This window comes from Protopterus annectens, chromosome 5.part1 (genome assembly GCF_019279795.1).
Source record: "Protopterus annectens isolate FY-2018-M chromosome 5.part1, PAN1.0, whole genome shotgun sequence".
Taxonomy (NCBI): domain Eukaryota; kingdom Metazoa; phylum Chordata; order Ceratodontiformes; family Protopteridae; genus Protopterus; species Protopterus annectens.
Window position 1 is genome coordinate 576,928,152 of NC_056736.1, and position 20,284 is coordinate 576,948,435.

At 45.4% G+C, this 20,284-nt stretch overlaps 1 protein-coding gene across 2 annotated transcripts in view; it reads left to right on the forward strand.

Moving 5' to 3' along the window:
- PSPC1 (paraspeckle component 1) overlaps positions 1-20,284 on the forward strand; it is a 1,021,476-nt gene that overhangs the window by 165,868 nt on the left and 835,324 nt on the right. For both annotated transcript variants that reach the window (XM_044073198.1, XM_044073199.1), the window contains exon 2: positions 2,347-2,648. In XM_044073198.1, the coding sequence (XP_043929133.1) occupies positions 2,347-2,648 (302 nt within the window). The remainder of the gene's footprint in view (positions 1-2,346; positions 2,649-20,284) is intronic.

A 20,284-nucleotide genomic window follows, 5' to 3' on the forward strand; every position in this document is an offset into this window, starting at 1 on the left:
TCTGTACATACTTTCACCAAACATTACCACTTGCCTCTCTTTTCTAAATCCAAAGCTGGATTTGCCACAGCAGTCTTACAGGGCCTGATTGCCAGCCCTGATGCTTCTTAATCTACCTGCACCCTTCCTTAGCTTTGGGAATCAACCCAAATGTGATGACTACAACAGTGAAACACGAAGAACATAGTCCAGTTGTGTACACTTACCATAAATGTAGATGTTCGAGTGTATTCACTGGTGCAGTCCTGGTTACTCTCCCGCCAGCCCCCTGATTGTCTTTACTTTCACCTATCCTTTTGGTTTGGCATATCGTATACTATGTGTATTTGCTGGGGGTGTTACACACCATATAATTGCTTCCTTTTGTGGGGGCGCCTGACATCTGGGGCAAGAAAAACTGATGTAATGGCGTCGGCTGCATGTTTTATACTTCTGACGACCTGACGTCATGGAAGAAGCGACCGCATCCGGCGCAGAAATCCCAAGACTCTGGTATTCAGGCCAACTGAAGGCTACCTACAGGCATATAACCCAAATGTGATGACTGCAACAGTGAATACACTCTTAACATCTACATTTATGGTAAGTGCACACAACTGTACTTTTTGGCAAGTGTTTTTTATTTTTCTTTTTTTCCTCATTTGCCGAAGTTGCCTTGAGTAGACGTAAATCCCTGGATTGGTAGTACTGTAGTCTGTCACTTGAGGGCAGGTTCATGTTAAGGCACTAACTTTTTTCCTTGTGTAATACTGTATTCTGTGCCATTAGTAGGTTTACTTATTGTGTAGGAGAATACCAAATATATGTGATTGTATGGAATTTGCTTAATTTTACTTGTCTGTGCTTGTCTCATTTTATTTTTAGCACTTTTTCCCACTCATTCTATCCTGTGGTTCCTTTTTTGTACCCATTTTGACCCCTTACTGGGTGAGTCATCGCGGCGGTGGTGTTGTGGTAGCGTTGTCGCCTCACAATAAGACGCTGTCCGGTTCGATTCTCAGCTAGAGCGTCTTCTGTGTGGAGACGTGCGTGAATGGGCGTACCTTCGTTGAAGGTTGTGTGTCAGGGCTGGCAACTCGGCACGTAAAAATCAACTGCCAATCATTAGCAGACCGGAGTTCCACTGTGGTGACACCTAACCGGGAAAAGCCGAAAGACACAACAACTGGCTGAGTCATGTCTGCTTGTTCTGGGGTCAGACTTGAGAGCCCCATGACCATAGCTGCCTGGAAAGACTTGTGCAACTTGCATACATAACTATCCCTTCTCAGGTAAGTTGACAGCAGGATGCCACGTTGAAATGCATCTTTTTGGGGGTGTGGCAAGAGCTTAGCCTCAAGCAGAGATGTGTGGATTGACAAATACTGTTTTGTGTGGGCAGGTAATGCTCTGTTCCTGTTTTGTGTGGGCAGGTAATGCTCTGTTCCAGTGAGTTTTTCTGAGCATGTGAAATGTACTTTTAAAAGTATCATCTATGCGTTCTGACTTTTCATATTGCTGCAAGTTGCCCATAATTGGTAAGTCCTAGACAACTTTGCTATTTCCTCTCTCCTTACCTAATGAAATGGACGGTATTGGTTGGTTATTAATAAGATTTATTTTTGTCAGGTTATGAGCATTCTCATCTTCTAAGAAGCAGTGTGAGAGCAAAGTTATCACAAATTCTGTTATAATTCTCTCTGTGGTAGTGTCTTCATACCCACGAACACTTGTTTTACCATCCCTTTTTACAGTTTCTACCCTGTTCCTTAAACACCGAAGCTTTCTGTGTGATTGAGTTTAACATGTCTGCATTAGTACACTACAGCTTGTCATGAGCTACTGTTCCTGGAATTAAAGGAGGATTTTTTTTTTTGTGGAAAGCCTGTATTACAGGGTCAGGATTGTCAAAATCTATACTGGTTTGCAGTTGATAGTGAGCACTATGACTGCAGTCTTGAATTTGGGGTGATCCTAAGTAAACTAAGCCTATTAAGTGTTAAGTCACACAGCTTGATTTGTTGGAGTCAGCTTGTTGGTCTTGTTCATGTGATGGGGTGCCATAAGCAAATGTCCTTGTAGAGTATGTTGATCTGCCTTTGAAAAGAAAAGTCAGATTGAGCCAGCTTCTTCTCATTGTGGCACTGATCTAAAACAGCTGTTCCAGCATTTTACACACACATGATCCCAAGCCTAAGTTCATGGCAGCTAAATGAAGATTGAAAGGCTTATGGTGAATATGTAATTTTTAGTGCAGTTCCACATTAAAATTTAGAGCTTTACTATTAAATTTCATATTTGAAAGTATTTATGGATCTTTAACATCGCTGCAGCTCTTTCTCAGTCTTTTTTTTGTTTGTTAAACAGGAAACTAGGATGTTGGCCGAAATTGCAAAATCTGAGCTTGATGGCTTGATGATGGGATCACGACCACTTCGTGTGCGCTTCGCTACTCATGGAGCTGCTTTGTCTGTGAGAAATCTTTCCCCGTTTGTTTCTAATGAACTGCTAGAAGAGGCATTTTCTATTTTTGGCCCAGTTGAAAGAGCAGTTGTAATCGTCGATGACCGTGGCAGACCAACTGGAAAAGGATTTGTTGAATTTACAGCAAAGCCATCTGCTCGCAAAGCTCTAGATAGATGCTCAGAAGGGTGCTTTTTGTTGACATCGTAAGTAAATTTTCTCTTGGAGTATTTTCATACTAATTGCATATCTAACCACCTGTATTAGTGGGTGGTATAGTGTAGTTAAGGTCATAACCATAAAAAGTTTTGTTTGTATAGAAGCTTGTTTCATTTTGTTTGTACCTCCTCCCTTCTTTTTCGGGTACTTTGCATAATGTTAACGTCTTTGGGCACTTTTCTTTACTGTAAGCAGCAGAATGTACTTGTGCAATACCACAGCATAACAGGTGTGTAATAGAAATACTATTAAAGGTGGGAGTTTGTGTTTAACAGACTAGCACAAGAACGCACTGTACTTTTAAACGTGAGTGGTTGTTTCCTGCCAGTAAGTTATTTGAAGTAACTTACAAAAAAAAAAAAAAAAAAAAATCTGAGGTAAATCTTCACATAATTCTTGACTGTGAGCTCAGAACCAAACCGGCCGTTTACTTCAGCGTTCGCCTTCCAAACTCTTGAGCTAGGGTCCGTCCATAATACTCTTCTCTAAATTACCTCAGATCTCATTTGTCACTTCGTGAGTTAGATGCATCCATCTGTCGAGCTTTGGCAGATGTTCTTCGTGTTTCACTGTTGCAGTCATCACGTTTGGGTTATCTGCCTGCAGGTAGCCCTCAGCCGGCCTGAATACCAGAGTCTTCGATTCCTGCTTCGGATGCTGTCTCTTCTTCCATGATGTCAGGTTGTCAGGGGTATAAAACATGCAGCCGACGCCATTACTTCAGTCTTTTTGCCGTGCGGTGCCCGAAGCAGAAGCAGTTTGCAAGTTCCCGTTGGCCGACTTCTGAAATTTTCATTATCGAGTTTCAGAACCAAAGGCTTCAAAAAAGCTAAGTACCCGTTGGGATCCTTTTTCTTGCTCTTAAACCAATATCAGTAAAAGTTAACAATTGTATTACCTGTGGAAATCAAATACCTCATAAAGATCTTCATTCGTGCTGCATTCCTTGCTTAGGACCAGACCACGACGTTCCTCGCTGTTGGTTTTGTGCCTTGTTCAACCCCCGAACTATTCGTCGTCGGTCTATATTTGCAGAAAATTATTTTGGTACTCAGTATAACTATCCAGAAACGCTTCGGTAAGCCATCCGACTACCGATATTGCAAAAAAAGAAAGGATAAAGACAGAGACAGACTGCATAGGTCCAAAACTGCCAACGACTCTTCTGTTAAGCTAGTCGTCAGTCCGCCGGTACTCAGTGAGGCGCTTTTGCAGCCCCTGATACCCGCTACTTCAGATTTGCAGGCCTCTACTGTATGCTGCAAGATGCTTCTTTGACTATGGAACCTGCGGATGTCTGTACCTTGGATAGCTCAGGAGCCGCTGTGCAGGCACTGGCTTCTGAGGGTGTCTTTAGAACTACAGACTTGCATTTTAAACCAGCGCCATCTTCTTCCTTCAGGCCTAAGTCTTGGCCCACGCCTAGGAATCCGGCGTGCAGACCACATGCTCAGGCCCATATGCCTAATAAACAAATGCTTAGAATGGCTGAAGACCTTATTACCTTTATTAGGGGAAGCCACCCTTACCCCTCTAAGAGACCTAGAACTGATTTTCCTTCTGATTCTTCTGATCAGGAATCTGTTATTTCTGTTTCTTCTGATTACCAGGATTTGTTCCTGTCTACCTATGAGGATTCTGATGCCGAAGATTCTAATCTCTCTGCTTCCCCTCCAGAGGATTTTTCTTTTGCTGAAACCATGCACAATCTTAGGGAGCATTTCTGCTGGGAAAGCCAGGATTGCTCTGACTCCAAAAAGAGGCTTACGGAATTCTTACTCCTCCCTCAACACAGGCCTTTGGCTATCCCTCCTGTTCTGGACATTGTAGATGATGCCTTCTTGGAATCTAGCCTTTCCCCAGACACTTTACCTCCCAGCTCCCATAAAACCTGATAGGTATTACAGAGTACCTGACTCTCACAAGTTCCTCTTCAAGAATCCTACTGCGGATCCAGAGACCATTTCCCAAGGACCAAAGGGCATTAAGGCTACTGCTGCCAGAACCCTACCCCTTCTGATAGAGATTCTAGAGCCTTGGACAAATGGGGTAAGAAGGTATATACTTCTGCTACTTTGGCCATTAGGGCTTTAAATTGCCAGTTTCATGTGTTGAAGTACCAGCAACATATTATGGGACTCCTTAAACAGAAAATTATGTTGATTCCTGACTGTATTGAACACTAAAAATTACAGGATTTAATGCATTCTGCAGAAAAAGTTGGTAAACATACTTTGCAATGTGGATGATGTCCTTCTAGGATGCATCTGCAGTCATAACATATGGGTTGTCCTGCCTCAGGCAGCCCTTCGGTCGGCCGGATTCCAAAGTCTGGGTCTGGCCTCGGCTGATGTCGCACTTTCCCCGACGTCAGAGCGTCTGGGGTATAAAAGCATCAGCCGACGCCATTTTCCTCAGTCTTTCTTGCAGCGCGGTGCCCGAAGCAGAAGCAGTTCGCAAGTGCCGGTCGGTCAGATCATGTGATTCAGCTACCGAAGACTTCGAAAAAGCTATGTACCCGATTGGGGACTCTTTTTTGCCTCAGCCAATGTCAGATAAAGTAAATAATTGTTTAACTTGTGGGAAACAAATACCTCATAAGGATTTCCACTCTTACTGCCTCCCTTGCTTAGGCCCAGACCACGACGTCTCGGCCTGTTCAGCCTGTGCTTCCTTCAACCGACGAACTCTTAGACGTTGATCGGAGTTTGCAGAGGAATTCTTTGGGGCTAATTTTGCATATAAGATGCCGTCGGAGACTCCGACATCGCATTTGGTGAAAAAACGGAAGGACGAGGACCGACACTCGCGGCCCGCGGTTTCGGCTGAAACCACGGTAAGGCCTACCGCGAGTGTCTCGGTTTCGGCCAAAACCGAGTCCTCAGAGCTTCCTTTAACCGAATCCACTCAACCAACCACCGCGGCCCTGGAGGCCCCGGCTGAGTTGGCTACTGAGCTACCTACCGAAACCAGTGTCCAGGAAATGTCCGACACCATACCCTTGGACAAATCTACTCCTGCACGTGGGGCAGCTAGACCCCCTGCTTCCATGTCCATTAAGGCTTTTTCCAGGGCTAAAGCTGCTAAACTTTCTAAAGCTTTGCCTCCCAAGACTACCTCCCAGAGACCTTCTTCTAGTTCTCAGATCCTCAGCCTTGCAGAGGATCTTATTTCTTTAATTAGAGGTTCTCAGCCTCACCCGGACAGGGGCTCTCACCCACCACCAGACAAAAGGACCAGGACTGAGCCCTCTGACCAACACTCTTCAGATGAGTCTACGGATGGATCTGAGTTGTCAGATCACCAGGAGGAGGCTTATTCGGCCTATGAGGATTCTGATGCTGAAGAATCTATCCCTTGCCTCCCTCCTGAAGAGTTTTCTTTTGGTGAGACACTACACTCCATGAGAGCATTTTCAATGGCAGGGTCAGGAATTTTCTGATTCTAGAAAGAGATTAAGGACCTTTTTGCATTTACCTCAGCATAGGCCCTTAGCTATACCTCCTGTTTTGAATGTTATTGATGATGTGTACAATGATGTTAGTACAGCCCCTAATGCTCTCCCTCCGGCACCTGCCAAACCTGATAGATACTACACGGTCCCGGATTCTCATTTACATCTGTATAAGGCCCATTCTGCAGACCCAGATACTATTTCTCAGGGCCCTAAAGGGGTTGCAGCTGCCACTGCCAGAAATCCTCTACCTTCTGAAAGGGAGTCTAGAGCTTTAGAGAGATGGGGAAAGAAGGTATATGCTTCTGCAACTCTTTCCGTGAGGGCATTAAATTGTCAATTTCATATGCTACAGTACCAAGAGTATTTGTTAGATGACCTGAATAAGAAGCTTTCTTCTTCTGAACCCCTTGACCGTAAATCCCTTCAGGATCTGGTACATAACTCACAGCAGGTTAGTAATAATTTTTTGCAGTGTGGTTATGATGCACTGGAAGCTTCATGTAGGTCAGCTATGACTAGGGCAGTTATTCGTAGGCATGCCTCGCTGAAGGAACAATCTTTGCCAGACCATGTTAAAGCTAAACTCCTGGATGCTCCAATGGAAAAACAAAAATTATTTGGCTCCTCGGCTCAGGAGGTCTTAAAGAAGTTTGAAGAAAAGGCAAAATCTGTGCAAACAGTTAAGGACTTTCTGCAAGTACAACCACCGAGATTCAGCAGAAACTGGCCTACTAAGAATTGGTCCTTTCCAGACTCGGACAGATCCCAGAGAGGCAGGAACAGGCATCCCAGAGGTAGAGGGCAAGCTAGAGGCTCCTACAGAGGCCGTCAGTGGCAGCCTACCAACCAGAGAGGTAGTGCAGCAACAGCAACAACAACTACTACACCAGGACAGACTCAATGACTTTTCTTTGATTTCGCCTACCAGGGCTGAATTGGAAGCACCCTTGGGCGGAAAGCTTTCTTTATTCTCAAAAAAACTGGCATTATATTACAAGGGACACATGGACACTGCAAATAATAGACAAAGGATACAGGTTCCACTTCCACACTTTGCCAAGAAGAAACGGAATGCCAAACCTGCCACCAAATCAGAGGGCAGAGGCTTTAAAGCAGATCAACAACTTAATTCAAATGAAAGCCATAGAAAAGGTACCTCTTTCAGAACAAGGCCAAGGATTTTACTCCAGATTATTCCTTGTTCCAAGAAAAGAAAATCAATGGAGGCCTATTCTCGACCTGTCCGCACTGAATACTTACCTCATTGTGCCAAAATTCAAGATGCTGACCCTACAGCAACTTCTTCCCATGCTGGGCAAGGAGTCTTGGCTGGTGACTCTAGATCTCAAGGAGGCATACCTGCATGTCCCTATTCGACAAAGTTGCAGAAGACACCTCAGATTTCTTGCAGGATCAGAGCATTATCAATTCTCAGCATTGCCCTTTGGCTTATCTACTGCGCCCAGAGTATTCACAAAATGCCTGGCATCAGTAATTGCACACTGCAGACTTCAGGGGATTCAAATCTACCCATATCTGGACGACTGCCTTATACAAGCGGACAACAAGAAAAATTTGATAAAGGACTTGACCTATGCCATCCACCTACTACAGGCCTTGGGATACACAGTCAACATCCAAAAATCAAGACTTGTTCCATCCCAAAGGATAACCTTTTTGGGTGCAGATCTAGACACAACCACCCAAATGGCCTTTCTCACAGAAGAAAAACAAAAACAACTTCCGGATTACTTCATGAATCTGACAAGACAAACTCAGCTAACTGCAATGAAAATCCTGCAGGCCCTGGGTTACATAGCGTCCTGCATAATTCTGATTCCACAAGTCAGGCTGCATATGAGAAAATTACAATGGTACCTAAGGAGTGTATGGTCTCAGCACAGTCACAGTTTGGAAACTTTGATACCAATCATTCCTTGCCTTCAAAAGGAATTCCTGTGGTGGGCTCAAGCCTGCCAGTCCAACAGAGGGTTGCCTTTCAACAAACCAAAAACAAAACAAACCATCACCACGGACGCTTCAGATCGAGGATGGGGAGCACACATGGAGAGCAAATGTATCCAAGGCCTATGGTCTCAAGGGCAGCTGCGCATGCACATAAACCAAAAGGAAATGCTGGCAGTGATACACGCAATCGAGGCCTTCAAACCTTTCCTCCATCAAGGCCACCTGTTAATAAGGACAGACAACACCACGGTCATGTGGTACATAAACAAGCAGGGAGGCACACATTCCTACCCTCTATGCAGGCTGACTATGAATCTATGGGAACTATGCCTGAAAGTCAATATCCAACTACAGTCCCACTTCATGCCAGGGAAAGAAAATGCACTGGCAGACAGCTTAAGCAGAGCTACCATGGATGCACACGAATGGATGCTGCACCCAGACATCTTTCTACTCATAACAAAAGCATGGGGAAAGCCGGAGATAGATCTGTTTGCCTCACCCCACAACCATCAACTGAAGACATTCTGCTCAAGGACATACCACCCACAAGCTTGGAGGGTGGACTCTCTCTCTTTCAGCTGGAAAGCTCTAAAAGTATATGCCTTCCCACCTCTCCCATTAATGTCCAAGGTTTTACTGAAGATCAGGGCAGAACAGCCAAGAGTGATTCTGATAGCTCCAGACTGGCCAAGGCAGCACTGGTACCCACTATTGAGGAGCATGTCACAGAGGAAACCATGGCCTCTCCCCCTATGGCCTCTTCTGACGCAGAACAATTTCAAGATCATGCATCCCAACTTGAAAACATTGCAGCTAACTGCCTGGAAAATTGCATAAATCCCCCTCAAAATAACTTATCACAGAGAGTAAAGGACATTATTATGGAAGCTCGCCGGCCTTCCACAAGGAAGAAATACTCAGCAAAATGGAAAAGATTTCTCATTTGGAACACAACAAAAGGCTTAGATGTGACAGTGGCGAGCATGACACATATTCTGGAATACTTAGCAGAATTGTTCCACAATGGCCTGTCCTATTCTTCCATTAAGATTCATGCCTCAGCAATTTCAGCAGAATACAATGTTGATCCACCTATCTTCTCGCACCCTCTCCTCAGGCAATTTCTGAGAGGGATCAAAAACATCAATCCTCCAAGAAAACCCCCTTTACCTACTTGGGATCTCAACTTTGTGCTGGAGAAACTAACACTTCCTTTCTTTGAACCAGCAGCATCGGCGGATCTACAGTTTCTGTCTTGGAAAACTGCATTCCTTCTGGCCATAACTTCAGCAAGAAGAGTATCTGAGTTACAAGCTTTAATGGCAGTACAGCCATTTCTTATCTTCCATCAGGACAGAGTTTCACTAAGAACCAATCCTACTTTTATGCCAAAGGTGGTATCTAGGGTATCCCTGAACCAAGCTATTCACTTGCCTACATTCTTCCCAAATCCACAAAATAGAGGGGAAAAACTTCTACACACTCTGGATATACACAGACAACTATGCTACTACTTGGACAGAACTAAAAGTTACAGAAAGACTGACCAACTCCTTGTAGCATATGCTGCTGGGGTACAAGGAAAAGCAATTTCCAAACAGACAATTTCAAAATGGATAGGAAATTGCATTTGTTTCTGTTACTCCTTTCATGGAAAAACTGTGCCTGCTAACATTAGACCTCATTCCATGAGAGCCACAGCCACCACCACAGCCTTCCTAAGAGGAGTGGCTACCAAAGACATTTTAGAAGCTGCTACATGGAGCTCCGTGCATACATTTGCCAAGCATTACAATTTACCTTTATACTCCGGATCCAGAGCAGGTTTTGCTACGGCAGTCCTGCAGGGTATCTTAACTACACCATCCTTTACTTAGTACCTCCACCCCCAGATTGGCTATGGTATTCTACCCATATGTGATGACTGCAGATGCATCCTTGAAGGACATAGTACAGTTTTGTACCTACCATAAATGTAGATGTCCGATAGGTATGATTCTGCAGTCAGGTTTACCCTCCCTCCTTTCCCTCTGTGGTATTCCTAGGGTGCTTACCCCCGCTATTAGCTAGCTGGGGGAATCTATTTTGGTGTATTTGTTTGTATATACATGTATATATATATTTATGCAAATGTTTGGAATTTTATTGCATTTCTCCAAATTTAGCCTTCCTAGAGGGCACCTGGCATCTGGGGCAAGAAAGACTGAGGAAGATGGCGTCGGCTGATGCTTTTATACCCCAGACGCTCTGACGTCAGGGAAAGTGCGACATCAGCCGAGGCCTGACCCAGACTTTGGAATCCGGCCGACCGAAGGGCTGCCTGAGGCAGGACAACCCATATGTGATGACAGCAGATGCATACCTATCGGACATCTACATTTATGGTAGGTACAAAACTGTACTTTCGCAAGTGCCGGTCGGCCGACTCCTGAGATTTTTGAAATTGAATTTCAGATCTGAAGTCTTCTATAAAGCTAAGTACCCCATTTGGGAAACTTTTTTCTTGCTCCAGACCGATGTCAGAAAAAGTTAATTGTATTTCTTGTGGGAAGCAAATACCTCATAAGGATTTTCATTCTTACTGTATTCCTTGCCTAGGCCCTGACCACGACGTTGCTAGTTGTCGGTTTTGCGCTAGATTTAACCAACGCAGTATTAAGCTTCGGTACAATTTTGCTTTTTATTACTTTGGCCGAAGGTTTAACTGTATAATGCCATCGGAACAACCGATGACCGGAATTCATAAAAAGCACAGGGAAAAAGTAAAGGACAGGCATCCGAGGTCCAAAACCGACGACGAAGCCTCTTCTAGGCCAGTCGCTGGTTCTCAGTGAGGTGCTTTCTCAGTCCCTGGCTCCCGCTACCTCAGAGCCACAGGCCGCCTCCCACTCCCACGTGGAGACAACTAGGCCTCTGGATACTCAAGGTATTGGGCCTTCGGAAACTAACCCCTCAGATGGGTCCGGAGCCACTCAGCAGGCATCGGCTTCTGAGGGTATTTTCAGACCTACACAGCTTCATATAGTACAGTTTTGTACCTACCATAAATGTAGATGTCCGAACTGGATAGCATCTGCAGTCATAACAACTGGGTTGTCCTGTCGTCGGGCAGCCCTTCGGTCGGCCAGATTCCAAAGTCCGGGTCCGGCTTCGGCTGATGTCGCACTTCACCCGACGTCATCTCTGCTGGTCTTCGGGTATAAAGGCATCAGCCGACGCCATTTTCCTCAGTGTTTCTTGCCCCAGATGCCAGTTGCCCTCTTGGAAGGCTAAATTTTGGGTAAATGCCAATGTTTCCAAAAGATAGAAGGCAAACACAAAAAATAAGCATGTATGTACATATATACAAACAAATACACCATAAGAGACTCCCCCCACCAGCTAGCTATTAGGAGGGTAAATACCTAGGAGTACCACAGAGGGGAAGGAGGGAGGTAATCCTGACTGCAGATGCTATCCAGTTCGGACATCTACATTTATGGTAGGTACAAAACTGTACTATGTCCTTCATGGATGCATCTGCAGTCATAACAACTGGGTAGAATACCATAGCCAACTAGGGGAGGAGGAAGAATAGTTTATGGTGTGGTTAGGATCCCCTGCAGTACAGCAGTGGCAAACCCTGCTCGGGATCTGGAATACAGAGGTAGATTATAATGCTTGGCAAATGTATGCACGGAGGTCCAAGTAGCCGCCTCAATAATGTCCTTGGTTGCCACTCCTCGTAAGAAGGCTGTGGTAGTGGCTGTTGCCCTTGTAGAATGAGGCCTTATGTTTTGTGGAATTGGTTTTCCATGGAAGGAGTAACAGAATCGTATGCAATTTCCTATCCATTTGGAGATTGTCTGTTTGGAAATTGCTTTTCCTTCCCTTCCTGTTGCATAGGCTACAAAAAGCTGGTCAGTTTTCCTATTACTTTTTATTCTGTCCAGGTAGTAGCGTAGCTGTCTATGTACATCCAAGGTATGCAGCATTCTTTCCCCTCTGTTTTGTGGGTTGGGGAAGAAGGTAGGTAGGTGTATTGCCTGGTTTAAAGACACTCTGGATACCACCTTAGGCATAAATGTAGGATTAGTCCTCATGGACACTCTATCTTGGTGGAAGATTAGGAAGGGTTGTACTGCCATTAGGGCCTGAAGTTCAGAAACCCTCCTTGCTGAGGTTATTGCCAGTAGGAAAGCAGTTTTCCATGATAGATGCTGTAAGTCTGCTGTTGCTGCTGGTTCAAAAGGTGCGGGTGTCAACTTTTCTAGCACAAAGTTCAGATCCCAAGCTGGCAATGGTGGTTTCCTAGGAGGTTTTACATTCTTGATCCCTCTGAGGAACTGCCTGAGTAGAGGATGTGAAAAGACAGGTGGATCAAAGCTGTATTCTGCTGAAATAGCTGATGCATGTATCTTGATGGAGGAATAGGACAGGCCTGTATGTAAAAGCTCTGCCAAGTACTCCAGAATGTTAGCAATATCTATATTCGACACATCTTTTCCTCTTTCAGCACTCCAAATGACAAACCTTTTCCATTTTCCTGCATAGTTCCTTCTTGTTGAAGGTCTGCGGGCTTCAAGGATAATGTCTTTAACCCTTTGGGAAAGATCTGGATTAGTTGCTGCTATGTGATGTTCCATGCAGTCAGTTGCAACGTTTTTAGATTTGGATGCATGATGCTGTAGTTGTCCTGAGTTAACATCAAAGGCATCAGGGGTATTGTCCACATTTCGCCCCGAGACATGCTCCTCAGCAATGGGTACCAGTGTTGTCTTGGCCAGTTCGGAGCTATCAGGATTATCCTTGGACGTTCCTCCTTGATTTTTAGTAGTACCTTGTGTATCAAGGGAAGAGGTGGGAATGCATATGCTGTCAGGCCTTTCCAGCTGAAGTAGAGCGAATCCACTTTCCATGCAGGTGGATGGAATGTCCTTGTGCAGAATTTCTTGAGCTGGTGATTGAGAGGGGAAGCGAATAGATCTATCTGTGGCATTCCCCATTTCTTTGAGATGGTCTTGAAGATGTCCGGGTGTAGCATCCATTCGTGAGCATCCGAGGTGGTTCTGCTTAACATATCTGCTAGAGTATTCTCCTTTCCCGGTACAAATATTGCCTGTAACTGGATGTTGTAGCTGAGTGCCAGATTCCAAAGGTCCAAAGTCATTCTGCATAGGGGGTATGAATGAGTGCCTCCCTGTTTGTTGATGTACCACATGACTGTGGTGTTGTCTGTCCTTATCATCAAATGGCCTTCTTTGAGAAATGGTCTGAATTTTTGGATTGCCAGTTTTACTGCCAGCATTTCTTTTAGGTTGATGTGCAGGTGAAGCTGGTCCTGCGTCCACAATCCTTGTATGCATTTGTCCAGCATGTGAGCCCCCCATCCTAGGTCTGAGGCGTCTGTTGTGATGGTTTGGCTTGCTTGGTAGTTGTGAAAGGGTAGGCCTGGGTTTGATTGGCATGCTTGAGCCCACCATAGGAACTCCTGTTTTAGGCATGGGATTAGTGGAATTTCTGCTTGTAGGCTGTGCCTGTGTTGGGACCATAAATTCTTTAGGTACCACTGTAGTTTTCTCATATGCAGTCTGGCATGTGGTACCAAGATTATGCATGATGCCATGAAGCCCAAGGCCTGCAGAACTTTTCTTGCTGTTAGCTTGTTCTGTTTTGTTAGTGCCAAGAAGTAAAGAGGGAGTTCTTTTTGTTTTTCTGTAGTTAGGAATGCCATTTGTTTTACTGTGTCCAATTCTGCGCCCAAGAATGTCCTTGTTTGGGATGGTATCAGCCTTGATTTTTCTAAATTGACTGTGTATCCCAGTCCTTGTAGCAAGTAAATGACCCTTTGTAAATCTGTTGTCAGCTTGCTTTTGTTGTCCCCTTGTAGCAGGCAGTCGTCCAGGTATGGATAAATTTGGATTCCCTGTAGTCTGCAGTGGATTACTGATGCCAGGCATTTTGTGAATACTCTGCAGTAGATAAGCCAAAGGGCAATGCTGAGAATTGATAGTGCTCTGATCCTGCAAGAAATCTGAGGTATCTTCTGCAAATTGGTCGAATGGGGCGTGCAGGTATGCCTCCTTGAGATCTAGAGTTACCAGCCAACACTCCTTGCCCAGCATGGGAAGAAGTTGCTGTAGGGTCAGCATTTTGAATTTTGGGACAATGATGTATGTGTTTAAGGTGGACAGGTCTAGAATAGGTCTCCAACTTTTTCCTTTCTTGGAACTAGGAATAGTCTGGAGTAGAATCCTTTGCCTTGTTCTGTTATTGGTACTCTTTCCACAGCTCTCATCTTTGTTAATTGTATTATCTGCTGTAGAGCTTCTGTTTTTTGATTTGGAGGCAGATTTGGCATTCCTCTTTTGACTGGTAAAGTGTGGAAGTGGAACCGATAACCTTGGTCTATGGTTTGCAAAATCCACTTGTCTTTTGTGATATAGTGCCAGTTCTTCGAAAATAAGGTTAATTTTCCGCCTAATCGTGCTGCTATTTGTTCCCTGGTAGGCGGAGTTAGGATCAAGTCACTGTGATTGTGCTGTTGTAGTGGTAGTGGCTGTGCCTGTGCCTCTGTTATTACCATGCCACTGTCGTCCTCTGTAGGCACCCCTCTAGATTGATTTCTGCCTCTGGAGCGTCTATTCCTGCCCTTTGGGATCTTGTGGAGTCAGGAAAGGACCAATTTTGGCAGGCCAGTTCCTGCTAAACCTTGGGGCTGAACCTGCAAGAAATCTTTAACCGTTTGTACAGATTTTGCCTTTTCTTCCATTTTCTTCATTACCTGCTGGGCAGGTGTACCAAACAAACTAGCCTTATCCATAGGAGCATCTAATAACTTAGCTTTAACATGATCCGGTAACACCTGTTCCTTCAGCCATGCATGTCGTCTTATCACTGTGCCAGTCATGGCTGATCTAAATGAAGCCTCCAGTGCATCATAGCCACATTTTAAGGAATGGTTGCTAACCTGTTGTATGTTATTTACCATTTCTAATACATATTTCTTATCTATAGAGTCATCAGATGATAGTTTTTTAGTTAACTGATCAAGCATAAACTCTTGGTATTGAATCATGTGAAACTGACAGTTTAAAGCTCTAGCTGAGAGAGTAGCTGAGGTGTAAACTTTTTTGCCCCATCTGTCTAAAGACCTAGCTTCCCTTTCAGAAGGAATAGGGTTTTTTGCTGTGGTCGAGGCTACTGCCTTAGGACCCTGGGATATAGTTTCGGGGTCTGCAAGTGGAGCCTTGTATAGGTGATGATGAGTGTCTGGTACCCTGTAAAATCTATCTGGTTTGGCAGGGGCTGGAGGTAATGAATCAGGTGCAGTGCTGACATCATTAAATGCATCGTCCACAACAGAGAGGACAGGAGGTATAGCTAAGGGCCTGTGTTGTGGTAGGTGCAGAAAAGTCCTAAGTCTTTTTCTGGAATCTGAGAAATCCTGTTCCTGCCATTGGAATTGTTCTCGCATGGCATGTAAGGTTTCCCCAAAGGAGAATTCTTCTGGTGGAGAAGCAGCTGGAATGGATTCTTCAGCATCTGAGTCTGCATAATTGGAGAAAGGAGCCTCTGGCTGGTCTGTAATATCTGAGTCATCCGCAGAATCATCAGAGGACACAGGCTCGGGGGGCTCTGCTCTAGGTCTCTTTTCTGGGGGCTGAGAGGCCCTGTCTGGGTGAGATTGAGATCCCCTAATTAAGGATATTAAATCTTCTACCAGAGTAAGCATTTGTGAACTAGAAGTGGGCCTGGTTGAGGGGGGTTTAACAGGCACTGATTTAGTAGATTTGGCTGCTTTAGCCCTGGCAAAGGCCTTAATAGACATGGCTGCAGGAGGCCTAGCAGCACCACGTGCTGGGGTAGAGACATCCAAAGGGATGGTGTCTGATAAGTCACTAGTAACCACTGTTGTAGGTAAAATTGCTGAGGCCGATTCAAGTAAAGTAGCAGGAACCTCAGTAGAAGTCATTGATTCGGCTGTACTTTGATCAGTTTTCTCAGTTTCGGCGAAACCGAGACACTCACGGTTTGCTTAACCATGGTTTCGGCGAAACCGCGGACCGCGAGTGTCGGTCTTTCTTTGCGTTTTTAACAATTTGGGTAGTCGGAGGATCCGGCGACATAATGTCGCAAAATCTGAGCGAAAAACTGTTCAGCAAACTCCGACCGACGCCTAAGCGTTCGTCGGTTGAATAAACACAGGCGAACAGGCTGCTACGTCGTGGTCTGGGCCTAAACAAGGCAAACAGTAAGAGTGGAAATCTTTATGAGGTATTTGTTTCCCACAAGTTAAACAGTTATTGACTTTTTCTGACATCGGCTGAGGCAAGAGAGTCCCCACGGGTACTTAGCTTTTAGAAGTCTTGGTAGTATTGGTAGTAGTAATCTCTGGATCTGACCGACCGGCACTTGAACAGCTTCTGCTTCGGGCGCCACGCGGCAAGAAAGACTGAGGAAAATGGCGTCGGCTGATGCCTTTATACCCGAAGACCAGCAGAGATGATGTCGGGTGAAGTGCGACATCAGCCGAAGCCGGACCCGGACTTTGGAATCCGGCCGACCGAAGGGCTGCCCGACGACAGGACAACCCAGTTGTTATGACTGCAGATGCATCCATGAAGGACATCAAGCCAACTTCAGCATCCAAAACAAAGGCTAAAACCGTTTTAAAGACAAGGAAACAAGTACTGCATTCTCCAGGACAGACTTCCATGCCTAAGAAACAGATGCTCAAAATGACCGAAGACCTAATTACTTTGATCAGGGGTTCCCATCCCCCTCCTGATAAGAGGCCTAGGCAAGATACTGATTATGATTCCTTTTATCAAATTTCCATTTCCTCTCACTCCTCTTCAGAACAGGGATACTCTGATGTCCTTCAAGGATGCATCTGCAGTCCTTACAAATGGGTTGTCCTGTCGTCAGGCAGCCCTTCGGTCGGCTGGTTTCCAAAGTCTGGGTCTGGCCTCGGCTGGTGTTGCACTTCACCCGACGATGTCCTTCAAGGATGCATCTGCAGTCCTAACAAATGGGTTGTCCTGTCGTCAGGCAGCCCTTCGGTCGGCCGGATTCCAAAGTCTGGGTCTGGCTTCGGCTGGTGTCGCACTTCACCCGACGTCATAGCTGCAGTTATTCGGGTATAAAGGCATCAGCCGACGCCATTTTCCTAAGTCTTTCTTGCCGCGTTGCGCCCGAAGCAGAAGCTGTTCGCAAGTGCCGGTCGGTCAGATCCAGAGATTACTACTACCGAATACTACTTCGAAGACTTCTAAAAAGCTAAGTACCCCGTTGGGGACTCTTTCTTGCCTCAGCCGATGTCAGAAAAAGTGAATAATTGTTTAACTTGTGGGAAACAAATACCTCATAAAGATTTCCACTCTTACTGCTTACCTTGTTTAGGCCCAGACCACGACGTAGCAGCTTGTCTAGCCTGTGCTTCTTTTAACCGACGGACGCTTAGACGTCGGTCGGAGTTTGCTGAGCAGTTTTTCGGTTCTGATTTTGCGTATATTATGCCGTCGGATCCTCCGACTACACAAATTGCCAAAAAACGCAAAGAAAAGGACCGACACTCGCAGCCCGCGGTTTCGGCCGAAACCGCGGTTAAGCAAACCGCGAGTGTCTCGGTTTCGGCCGAAACCGAGCAAACGGCCCTTGTTTCAGCCGAATCCATGCCTTCTACCGAGGCCTCTTCAAACCTGGTAGAATCGGCTTCTGAAATACAACCTGCTGCTGTGGTTTCACAGGAATTGTCGGACACTATCCCCTTGGATGTATCCACCCCTGCACGTGGAGCTGCTAGGCCTCCTGCAGCCATGTCCATTAAGGCTTTTGCCAGGGCTAAAGCAGCCAAAACTACTAAGTCTGTGCCTGTTAAGCCCCCCTCTCACAGGCCCAGTTCCAGTTCCCAAATGCTTTCTTTGGCAGAGGATCTCATCTCTTTAATAAGGGGATCCCAACCTCATCCAGACAGGGCCTCTCAGCCACCTCCAGAGAAGAGACCTAGAGCAGAGCCCCCTGAGCCAGTGTCCACTGATGATTCCTCGGATGATTCAGACAATACAGACCCTCCAGAGGCTCCTTATTCTCCTGAAGACTCTGATGCTGAAGAGTCGATTCCTTCTGCCTCTCCACCTGAGGAATTTTCCTTTGGGGAAACCTTACATGCCATGAGGGAACAATTTCAGTGGCAGGGCCAAGACTTTTCATATTCCAGGAAAAGGCTTAGGACCTTTTTGCATTTACCACAACATAGGCCTTTAGCTATACCTCCAGTTCTTTCTGTTGTAGATGATGCATTTAATGATGCTTGTACTGCTCCTGATACTTTACCTCCAGCCCCTGCTAAGCCCGATAGGTTCTACAGGGTCCCGGACACACATCACCATTTATACAAGGCTCCTTTTGCAGATCCCGAGACTATCTCCCAGGGGCCTAAGGCAGTAGCATCTACCTCTGTTAAAAATCCACTCCCCTCTGAAAGGGAATCCAGGTCCTTAGAGAGATGGGGTAAAAAAGTATACACCTCTGCTACTCTGTCAGCTAGGGCCTTGAACTGTCAGTTTCATATGATTCAATATCAGGAGTTTATGCTTGATCAGTTAACTAAGAAACTGTCCTCTGATGATTCTTTAGATAAGAAATATGTTCTGGAAATGGTGCATAACATTCAGCAAGTTAGTAACCATTCTTTAAAATGCGGCTATGATGCACTGGAGGCTTCCTTTAGATCAGCCATGACTGGCACAGTTATCAGAAGGCATGCATGGTTGAAAGAACAGGCCTTGCCGGACCATGTCAAATCAAAATTATTAGATGCTCCCATGGACAAGGTCAATTTATTTGGTTCTCCTGCTCAGCAGGTATTGAAGGAAATGGAAGAGAAGGCAAAATCTGTACAAACAGTGAAAGATTTCCTACAGGTGCAACCTCCAAGGTTTAGCAGGAACTGGCCCTCCAAAAATTGGTCCTTTCCAGACTCCTCTAAAACACAGAGAGGCAGGAATAGGCGTTCAAGAGGCAGAAATCAATCCAGGGGTGCCTACAGGGGACGCCAGTGGCAGGGCAACAACCAGCTAGGCACAGACACAGCCACTACCATTGCAACAGGACAATCACAGTGACTTGGCCCTGGCACCGCCTACCAGGGAACAGCTAGCAGCACCCTTAGGCGGAAAGCTAGCCTTATTTTCAAAGAACTGGCATTACATCACAAGGGACAAGTGGATTTTGCAAATTATAGACCAAGGTTACAGGTTTCATTTCCATACTCTACCAGGAAAAAGAGGAATGCCAAACCTACCACCAAATCAAAAGATAGAAGCTCAAAAACAAATAGCTCAACTAGTAAGAATGAGAGCTGTGGAAAAGGTACCATCTATGGAACAAGGAAAGGGATTTTACTCCAGACTCTTCCTGGTACCAAGAAAAGAGAAAAAATGGAGGCCTATTCTCGACCTGTCCGCTTTAAACACATTCCTCATTGTTCCAAAATTCAAAATGCTGACCCTACAGCAGCTTCTTCCCATGCTGGGCAAGGAGTCTTGGCTGGTAACTCTAGATCTCAAGGAGGCATACCTGCACTTCCCCATACGACCATATTGCAGAAGATACCTCAGATTTCTTGCAGGATCAGAGCATTATCAATTCTCAGCATTGCCCTTTGGCTTATCTACTGCGCCCAGAGTGTTCACGAAATGCCTGGCATCAGTAATCGCTCATTGCAGACTTCAGGGAATACAAATTTATCCCTACCTGGACGACTGCCTCATACAAGCGGACAACAAAAACAAGCTAACAGAAGACTTACAAAGAGTCATTTACTTGCTGCAAGCCCTGGGATATACAGTCAATATAAAAAAGTCAAGGCTGATACCATCCCAAAGAATAACCTTTTTAGGTGCAGAGCTGGACACATCAAAGCAGATGGCATTCCTAACTCTGGAAAAACAAGAACAACTTCCTCTCTACTTCTTGGCATTAACAAAGCAGAACCATCTAACAGCAAGAAAAGTACTGCAAGCCCTGGGCTTCATGGCATCCTGCATAATTCTGGTCCCTCATGCCAGAATGCATACGAGAAAGCTACAGTGGTACCTGAAGAATTTATGGTCTCAACACAGACACAGCCTAGAAACCAAAATCCCACTAATACCATGCCTGAAGCAAGAGTTCCTATGGTGGGCTCAGGCCTGTCAATCAAATGCAGGT